This window comes from Oncorhynchus mykiss, chromosome 2 (assembly GCF_013265735.2).
Source record: "Oncorhynchus mykiss isolate Arlee chromosome 2, USDA_OmykA_1.1, whole genome shotgun sequence".
Classification (NCBI taxonomy): Eukaryota; Metazoa; Chordata; class Actinopteri; order Salmoniformes; family Salmonidae; genus Oncorhynchus; species Oncorhynchus mykiss.
In genome coordinates this window covers 27,771,866-27,782,847 of record NC_048566.1, presented here as the reverse complement: position 1 = coordinate 27,782,847, position 10,982 = coordinate 27,771,866, and the positions used below count along the sequence as shown (strand labels likewise).

The 10,982-nt window shown below is 46.4% G+C and overlaps 1 protein-coding gene across 2 annotated transcripts in view; it reads left to right on the top strand.

Annotated features, from left to right (window-relative positions):
• Window positions 1-10,982, top strand: part of LOC110485644 (zinc finger protein ZFPM2-like) — a 146,806-nt gene that overhangs the window by 42,266 nt on the left and 93,558 nt on the right. For both annotated transcript variants that reach the window (XM_036944138.1, XM_036944134.1), the window contains one exon: window positions 10,743-10,841. In XM_036944138.1, the coding sequence (XP_036800033.1) occupies window positions 10,743-10,841 (99 nt within the window). The remainder of the gene's footprint in view (window positions 1-10,742; window positions 10,842-10,982) is intronic.

Genomic DNA, 10,982 nt, shown 5'->3' with positions numbered 1-10,982 from the left:
GACCAATTTTCATTAACATATGAAGCACTTATTAACTTTGATCGGAGTGCGGTGAAGTAGCAAAGCCGCTTAAAGGCGCAAAGGTCAAGAAGTTGAATGGCACCAGAGTCGTACCCGTCTGCCTTACCCTTGCAGAAAAGGCAGGGCCTCCTTCAGATAACTGGTGGGAGCACCTTGACGCCCCAGCGGGACTTGACTTGGTCGTGACTGAGACTCTTCACACAATTCATAGGGCCGTGGTTGTTTGACTCTGGAACCTGTGCATTCTTCTGTTCCTGTCCTGCACCTGTTCTTGATGACCTTTTGTTTACGTCTTATAACCAGGAAAAGACCGTTGAGCTCAGAAACCTGTTTTGTGAGGGGGGCGTTTGCTGGTTCTATATGTGGTGTGTAGTGAAGATACGCCGACACACCATACTATGTCGTCACCTTGTCTTTTGACAGCTGCTTGGGACACTTGAGTCTTATTAAGTCAGCTGTCGTGTCTGTTTGGCAGCAGGCGTCATACATTTTTGCTGTTGTTGCGTCGTCCAATGTTTTAACAAAGAATGAGTCTATTTCTTTCCCAGAATCCCTGTCCCTTATACACATTCTTATTCAGAATGTCATTTATGTAATCTGTGTTTCTGCAAACTGTGTAAGCGTTCCACTTTGTGGACACCTTCAACTATTTGGAGAGTGTCACTCTTCAGTTCTACCCATGCCTACTCATCTACCATGAAATGATAGAGAGGCTCTTGTCTGTCAGTGACACCAAACATCATAATGGCTCTGAAACGGCATACATTGGTGTGAAATGAAGTAGCTAGAATAGAACTAGAATAGAATAGAACAGGGAAGTTCTGTGGGAGGAGTGCATGTGAACCAACATTCAGTTAGAGAGAGGGGTTCTATCCATGAGCACTCTGGACAAGCCACACCCCTCCACCACACACACCCCCACCTTCCACACCCCTGCAGAAACAACCTTGGAGTTTAAAGAATCTATCCTCAAACAACTTCCTGTGCACGGTCCACCTGCTAGTGAACTGAACGCAGAGGCAGGATTTATACTCTGTTGTCACACCCAGAGCCATAATTGTGAGAAGGATGCCGTTTTATTTAACTGAGAGGCATCTTTTTTACTGAAATTGTGAAATTTCACCTTGTTCTTGTACCCCTCTTTATTGTTGTGGAAATATGAGTGGGAAGGGGATGGGGGATGTGAAGTTTAACACGGTGCTGGCACAAGCTGCTCTGTGTGTGTGTGTGTATGTGCATGTGTATGTGTGTATGTGTATGTGTATGTGTATGTGTATGTGTGTGTGTGTGTGTGTGTGTGTGTGTGTGTGTGTGTGTGTGTGTGTGTGTGTGTGTGTGTGTGTGTGTGTGTGTGTGTGTGTGTGTGTGAGATTCACCTATTTACTGATGACGAAAAGCAGCTTTAATGTACATAGATTTTTATTGACCACATGTGATTCTGATGGTAGTAAAGTGCATACAGTGACCATATGACTTAAATGAGACAATTGCATTTATCTTCCAATCACCGTTAATAGATCCAAATTATGGCGTTACAATGCAGTCATACACAGTTTACTTTCTCACAGTTCAAGGGGACCTGAAAATCAGGTAGGATATTCATTGTGGTAAATACAAAATCACATTGACCCTCGATTTGACCTTTCAATGGCTAATCTGAATCATAGTCAGTCAGAGACATATAGCAGCAAACAGAATTCATGTGCCACTCTTTGTCCCATTCAGAAATAATCAGGATCCACCAACAGAACATCTCCTCCATTCTCAGTTTTATTTTGCCACAGCTGCCAGCCCAGTGCCTGGAATGGTAAATGTGGAATTTTAATGCACAGTTGATGCTGAGGAATATGGGAAATGCTAATTTGTGGCGCGATAAGATGAATCGAGACATCCCTTTAGCCCCATTTGACTCAGTGGAGGAAATGAATCATGAATGTTTGTTAAGTATGACAATCTAACGGGGCCAGATCTACATGCTCCCAGACTGGAGAGAGAGGGAGATAAAACCCGGCGCAGACGCCCAGGAAAACTGCCAGATTCTGTAATGATGGGAATTTATTGGCAGTTAAAGAGACAGTGGCAAGGCTTATTCACTAATAAGCTCCCTCCATTGGAGAGCTCCACTGCATAGTGTTGGTGGGGGGGGTTTGCCCTTATCTCTGTAAGATGTATGATGTATTCTCTGTAATGGTTCTTCTGAGAGCAGAGACCGAAGTCTTACAGCTATGCTTGACTTTGGTGGAGACAGTGTCTTTTTGGAATGGCTGATCACGACACGGTATTTACTGTATCAACAACCTCCTTTAAACACGAATGACCTTCTGTCTTTTGCCTTTGACTAGATTTAGCTAGTTTATCTTCATTAGAAAGCGATGTGATCTTGATAGCAGTTTGGTTATCATGACAACCTTGAGACTAACGTAGATCTATGGTCAAACCCAACCCTAAATCCTAACCTTAACCTAACGCATCCTAAGGTGGTTTAAACATACAGTAACCATTTGCTTTACTGACACCATTTCAACATCATCATTCTCTATGCTACAATAAGACCTTGTAGAGGGAGTAGCAACCTGTCTGTTGGCTGGCTGGTCAGATTAGGCGGCTCTGAGCTCCTTAATGTCGCATGCGAACCAGATTGACATTTTCAAGGGCTTCCTTGGCAAAGACAATGCTAAAAGGGAGAGAAAAAGCCAATATGACTTTGTTCCTACCTTGCTGGAGGAGTTGTTTGTGTAAATCGCCTATAAGCTTATTGACCTGGATGTGTGGCACCCGACTGTGTGTGACTGTGATTTGGCTGGAGAGGCTGTCCTTTGATGAAGCAGCGATAGGGAGGCCTGATTCTAACAGCTCACTGACACATGCCCGCAAACTCTGCCCTAACATACAATGTGCATCCCACCCTACCCCATGCTCTCCCACCCTACCCCATGCACCCCTACCCTACCAATGCACTCCCACCCTACCCCATGCTCCCCTACCCTACCCATGCTCTCCCACCCTACCCAATGCTCTCCTACCCTACCCAATGCTCCCCTACCCTACCCCATGCTCCCCTACCCTACCCATGCTCTCCCACCTTACCCCATGCACCCCTACCCTATCAATGCACTCCCACCCTACCCCATGCATCCCTACCCTACCCCATGCATCCTACCCTACCCCATGCATCCCTACCCTACCCCATGCTCCCCTACCCTACCCCATGCATCCCTACCCTACCCCATGCTCCCCTACCCTACCCCATGCATCCCTACCCCATGCTCCCCTACCCCATGTTTCCCCACCCTACCCCAATGCTCCCCACACCCTACCCCATGGTTCCCTACCCTACCCCATCCTACCCCATGCATCCTGACCCTACCCCATGCTCCCCTACCCTACCAATGCACTCCCACCCTACCCCATGCTCCCCTACCCTACCCCATGTTCCCCTACCCTACCCCATGCATCCCTACCCTACCCCATGCTCCCCTACCCTACCCCATGTTTCCCTACCCTACCCCAATGCTCCCCCACCTTACCCCATATGCTACCCTATCCTACCCAATGCTCCCCTACCCTACCCCATGCATCCCTACCCTACCCCATGCTCCCCACACCCTACCCCATGGTTCCCTACCCTACCCATGCTCTCATGCTCCCCTACCCTACCCCATTTTCACCTACCCTACCCCATCCTACCCCATGCTTCCTGACCCTACCCCATGCTCTCCTACCCTACCCCATGCTCCCGACCCTACCCCATGCTCCTCTACCCTACACCATGCTCCCTACCCTACCCCATGCCACCCTACCCTGCCCAATGCCTCCCCACCCTACCCCATGTTCCCCCACCCTACCCCAATTCTCCCCTCCCCTACCTCATGCTCCCCCACCCTACCCTATGCTTACCTACCATACCCCATGCTACCCTACCCTACCCCGTGCTCCCCCATCCTACCCCATGCTACCTTACCCTATCCCACCCCATACTACCCTACCCCATGCCGCCTACCCTACCCCATGCTACCTTACCCCATTTCTCCTAATCTATCCCATGCTCCCCAACCCTACCCCATGCTTCCCAACCCTACCCCATGCCACCCTACACTACCCCATGCTTCCCTACCCCATGCTAACCTACCCCATGCAACCCTAACCTACACCCATACCGTACCCCATTCAACCCCACCCTACTCCATGCCACCTTACCCTATCCCACCCCATACTACCCTACCCCATGCTACCCTACCCCATTTCTCCTAATCTACCCCATGCTCCCCAACCCTACCCCATGCTTTCCAACACTACCCCATGCCACCCTACACTACCCCATGCTTCCCTACCACATGCTACCCTACCCCATGCAACCCTACCCTACGCCATGCTACCCTACCCCATACTACCATACCCTACCCCATGCTCCCCAACCCTACCCCATGCTTTCCAACCCTACCCCATGCCACCCTACACTACCCCATGCAACCCTACCACATGCTACCCTACCCCATGCAACCCTACCCAACCCCATGCTACCCTACCCCATACTACCATACCCTACCCCATGCCACTCTACCCTACCCCATGCTACCCTACCCCATGCCAACCTACCCTACCCCATGCTACCCTACCCCATCCCTCCCTACACCATGCAACCCTACCCTACCCCATGCCACCCTACCCTACCCCATGCTACCCTACCCCATGCTGCCCTACCCTACCCTATGCCACCCGGCCCTACCCCATGCCACACTACCCTACCTCATGCACCCTACCCTACCCCATGCTACCCTACCCCATGCTACCCTACCCCATGCCACACTACCCTACCTCATGCACCCTACCCTACCCCATGCTACCCTACCCCATGCCACCCAGCCCTACCCCATGCCACACTACCCTACCTCAAGCACCCTACCCTACCCCATGCCACCCTACCCTACCCCATGCTACCCTACCCTACCCCATGCTACCTACCCCATCCTACCCTACCCCATGCACCCTACCCCATGCTACCCTACCCCATCCTACCCTACCCCATGCAGCCTACCCCATGCTACCCTACCCCATGCCAACCTACCCTACCCCATGCAACCCTACCCAACCCCATGCTACCCTACCCCATACTACCATACCCTACCCCATGCCACTCTACCCTACCCCATGCTACCCTACCCCATGCCAACCTACCCTACCCCATGCTACCCTACCCCATCCCTCCCTACCCCATGCAACCCTACCCTACCCCATGCCACCCTACCCTACCCCATGCTACCCTACCCCATGCTGCCCTACCCTACCCTATGCCACCCGGCCCTACCCCATGCCACACTACCCTACCTCATGCACCCTACCCTACCCCATGCTACCCTACCCCATGCCACCCAGCCCTACCCCATGCCACACTACCCTACCTCATGCACCCTACCCTACCCCATGCTACCCTACCCCATGCCACCCAGCCCTACCCCATGCCACACTACCCTACCTCATGCACCCTACCCTACCCCATGCTACCCTACCCCATGCCACCCAGCCCTACCCCATGCCACACTACCCTACCTCAAGCACCCTACCCTACCCCATGCCACCCTACCCTACCCCATGCTACCCTACCCTACCCCATGCTACCCTACCCCATCCTACCCTACCCCATGCACCCTACCCCATGCTACCCTACCCCATCCTACCCTACCCCATGCAGCCTACCCCATGCTACCCTACCCTACCCCATGCTACCCTACCCTACCCCATACTCTTCCCTCCACCTTTCTCCATCCTCACTCTCAGATACATTATTTTTCTCATTCACTCCTAAATGTCTTCATTTGATTAATAAAACAAGGAAAGGGATTTTAGCCAGCGGTAGATTATTGTGACATAGACTATAATGTAGATCATTGACAATCTGTATCCTTTGATAACACGGCAAGAAAGCAGTGATATCAAACACAGCCCCCTCTGAATGAAACAGAATGCTTTAATGGTCTGTTCGTATGGCAAAAAGGTTTTGAGATAGCTCATGCACATTGAAATCACGAAGAGGCTGTATGTATCCCTGTATCTTTATCATACTGTAGCCTGCATACTGCTACAACATGTTCCTCCTCGCTGGTTTCCCGTGCAACATTCGCTAGAGAGGAAACTTCATCAAGCCCAGTGCTTGCCTGTGACATTGTTCATCTCTGTGAGGTTGCCTGGGCGATTGTGTTTAAAATGCATTGCAAACGGTGGCTAGATAGAAGGCAGCCGAAAATCCGTAATCACTGCTTAATTAAGGAATCATCTTGTAGCTTCATTTCCTGAGCTGTAATTAAACACTTCCAATACGTTTCGTTGCAGGGCTTAACATGTTCGCCTGAGATCAAGGTACTGCCTTTAATGTTATCTCACCCGGCTTCTTTAAACTCGCTCCACTGAAAGGAACTGTTGATATTCGCCCTTTGTTATCCTCGTCATAACGCCTAGTGATCCCCAGTATGCTAAAGAGCGTCTCCAGCTAACTGTACTCCAGGCCCCCAACAGTAAATAGCGAGGCGGATTGAGAGAGTGGGCTCACTGATAATACCTACTGGGAAGGAAGGAAAGGGGGAGAATTTCGCCATCCCAAGCAGACACTTGCATAAGCTAAACTGGGTCACTGTGACCTCATGTTACTGTTCGTAGGACAGTGCTGCAGACTTCCTTCACTTGGACTTTTTTTTCTCTCTCACACAGAGAGGCAGGAAGCTGCTATCCTTTTGGCAGTGTTTGCTGCCTTCTTTGAAGTGAGCCATGTGTGTAGAAAGCCAAACAAGCGTAGTGAGTGTTGGTTGATCTGAAGATGAACCCAGGATGGACACAATGTTAAGGCCTTATTCTGGACTGTATAGACGTGTCCGATATGACACTCTATTTACCTTATAGTACACTACTTTTAGCCAGAGCCAGTAGTAGTTGTAATCATAGTACCTTTACTTCTAAAAGGTCTGACTAAATCCATCCCTCTGCTTCCTTCAATGAAGTCTAAATATAACCCATCAACGCCCTTGGACGTACTCTGTAGGTTTAACACATCGAAGCAACGGAGAAGATGATGTGACCAGATAGAACTAAGTGTCCCCTCCACTAAGGACAAGCCTACCACCAGCAGTACAGCTCAGAGACTGTAGACAGGGCTGGGGACATAAACATTTTTATATTCTAATCATTTAGCAGACGCTCTTATCCAACAGTCACCCCGACACAGTGCTAGTGTTTTTAGCCACATTGCATGTATTGGATTTAGGGGTTTGTTATAGAAGGACTTAATTATCTGTGTCTGTACAGTGGACTTGGACATGCAAAACAGAAGAGGTTTTCAAGGAAAATCTCGGAGCGTGGTAAGCCGTATTCCCATCACGGTGGTTGCTGTGGCTGTGTAGTGCTGTAAAGTACTCTATGTTTTACAAGGTATTTAAGCACTTTACTTCCCAGGTTAGAGATAGATAGCCAAATATCCCTGGGTATGTCCTCTCCCTCCCCCCTCTCTCCCCTCTCTCTTTCTCTCTCTCTCTCTCTCTCTCTCTCTCTCTCTCTCTCTCTCTCTCTCTCTCTCTCTCTGTCTCTCTCCCCGTCTAGCTCTCTCTCTCTCTCTCTCTCTCTCTCTCTCTCTCTCTCTCTCTCTCTCTCTCTCTCTCTCTCTCACTCTCTCACTCTCTCTCTCTCTCTCTCTCACTCTCTCACTCACTCTCTCTCTCTCTCTCTCTCTCTCTCTCTCTCTCTGTCTCTCTCCCCGTCTAGCTCTCTCTCTCTCTCTTTCTGAGCCTCAGCCCTGAGACTGTAAATCTGCTGTTCTGCATCCTAGAACACACATTCTCCCTCCTCCACAATAGATCAAACAGTAATAAATAGCCACCTTCCTCTCTCTCTCCCTCTCTCTTTCTTGCTCTCCCAAAGTTCTTGCTCCTCCTTCCTTCCTGCTACACATGGGCTTCCTCCTGTATGGTAACTCATAGGAACTCTAGGTAAAAGTGTTGCAGCTGCACCAGCCACTGTTCCCACAGTTACACACACTTGATACTTCTTGCAATTCAATGCACTGTACTGGACATACATAGTAACAATAAAACAATGTATTCAAAGCTGCATAGGTGATATTGCTTAATGTTAAGAACATTGTATATATGGCTAACATAACCATTTGTTTCCTGTTTTGAGCCCTAGATGTTTAACAGTAGTTACAGTACCATCAACAAGTATTCACACTCCTTTACTTTTTCCACATTTTGTTGTATTACAACCTGAATGTAATATTTATTCAATTGAGCGTTTTTGTCACCAGCCTACACGCAATATCCCTTAATGCCAAACTCAAATTATGTTTTTAGACATTTTGACCAATTAATTCAAAATTAAAAGCTGAAATGTCTTGAATCAGTAAGTATTCAACCCCTTTGTTTTGGCAAGCCTAAATAGGTTCAGGAGTAAAAATGTGCTTAACAAGTCACATAATAAGTTGCATGGACTCATTCTGTGTGCAATAATATTGTTTAACATGAGTTTTGAATGACTACCTCATCTCCTTTACCCCACATATACAATTATCTGTAAGGTCCCTCAGTTGAGCAGTGAATTTCAACCACAGATTCAACCACAAAGACCAGGGAGGTTTTCCAATGTCTCGCAAGAAGGGAACATATTTGTAGGTAGGTAAAAATAAAATAAAAAGCAGACAGTGAATATCCCTTTGAGCATGGTGAAGTTATTAATTACACTTTGGATGGTGTATCAATACACCCAGTCACTACAAAGATACAGGCATCCCTCCTAACTCAGTTTCCGGAGAGGAAGGAAACCGCTCAGGGATTTCACTATGAGGCCAATGGTGACTTTTTAAAACAGTTACAGAGTTTTAAGGCTGTGATAGGAAGGATGGATCAACAACATTATAGTTACTCTACAATACTAATGTAAATAAGAGTGTGAAAGAAGGAAGCGTGTACAGAATAAAAAATATTCCAAAACATGCATAGGGCACTAAAGTAAAACTGCAAAATAAATTGGTAAAGAAATGAACTTTATGTCCTGAAAACAAAGCGTAATGTTTTGGCAAATCCTACACATCACTGGTTCCACTCTTCATATTTTCATCCATGGTGTTGACTGCATCATGTTATGGGCATGCTTGACATCGGTAGTGCTGAGCAATTAACTGAAATGTTGGTTATTTCTTGGTTTTTAAACAACTAATTGACCGTCATAGGTTCATTTCGTTCTGCTTTTTTATGTGAGCTCAATGCCCACATTGCGCTGCAGTTTCTCTAGAAATAAATCAGATCATGCACAAACTGTGCGGTGTAGTAGGGAGTTGTAGTTTCCAACAGGCCAATGTTCTACATAGTTAAGCGCAGATAACTTGATAATTAACCACAATTACCATAATCCATTGCGCTCTCACGTGTCCGGTCTGTTTCTTCTACGCCTGCTATATTAGAGACAGAAGAATGTGCTATCAGGACGGATACATAGAGAGCAGTTGCTTCGCGAGGTATTTTTTATCTGAAAATACATGATCTAAGTGATTGATAGTTGGTATTCAGCAGTCATTAAAGTATGTCTTATGTACTTTGAAGAACCACTAAAATAGTGATTTTGGCAGGCAGCATAGGCAGCAGCTCTATCGAAATGAGATGACTTGGAATTAAATAATAAAGTCGTCAAATAAATGAAATGTAATATACACAACAACTGAAATATAATATTCAAGTAAAGTCATTTTAATAAATGATAAGCAGTAATGGTCAGTCTCTACCATCATATGACTTGTATTAATTGTTTTATTGTGTGTTGTTACAGCATTCAACCCCTTTAATGCATAGTGCATTTAATGTAAAAAAAAAAATGATATTGAAAACTAAATTGAAAATCGTGATCGTTTTTGAATAATCAAACCGAAACCGAATCGATCTCAAAAATAACTAATCGTTCAGCACTAGTCATCTACAAAGACCAGGGAGGTTTTAGGATAAAAAGACATGGAATAGAGCTAAGCCCAGGCAAAATCCTAGAGGAAAACCTGGTTCAGTCTGCTTTCCATCAGACACTGGGAGACAAATTCACCTTTCAGCAGGACAATAACCTAAAACACAAGACCAAATATACACTGGAGTTGCTTACCAAGAAGACCGTGAATGTTCCTGAGTGGCCTATAGTAGTTATGGTTTTGACTAAAATCAGCGTGAAAATCTATGGCAAGAATGGCTGTCTAGCAATGATCAACAACCAACTTGACAGAGCTTGAACAATTTTTTAAAGAATAATGAGCAAATATTGTACAATCCAGGTGTGCAAAGCTCTTAGAGACTTACCCATAAAGACTCACAGCTGTAATCGCTGCCAAAGGTGATTCTAACATGTATTGACTTTGGAGTGTGAATACTTACAGTATGTTAATAAGATATTTCTGTATTTCATTATTAATACATTTGCAAACATTTCTAAAAACATGTTTTCACTTTGTCATTATAGGGTATTGTGTGTATTATGTGTAGAAAAAAATCATATTTAATGCATTTTGAGTTCAGGCTGTAACACAACAAAATGTGGAATAAGTCAAGAGGTATGAATACTTTCTGAAGGCACGTATAACAGTTGTATCAACTGTATTATATGGGTGCTCCTCGATCAAACGTGGTTTGGCAACAATATGATTTAACTGTGAGTGATGTCACTCAACATGACCAATCTGTGTGTCCCATGTCCCCGTCTGTCTACAGGTGAAGAAGATGGCGGTGGAGAAGCAGGGGAGTCAGACATGGATGGGCAGAGTGAGTCCAGACACCCAGCTATAGGACCAGAGGATTGGGATGGACCAAGTAAGTTTATGTCATTTCTCTCTCTCTCTCTCTCTCTCTCTCTGGTGGTTGTCATCTGGTTGTCCGGCAGTTATCTGACATCCCTCAACCAGAAAGCAGCATCTCAACCAGGAAGTGACTTTTTTTATGACATCTAATGAC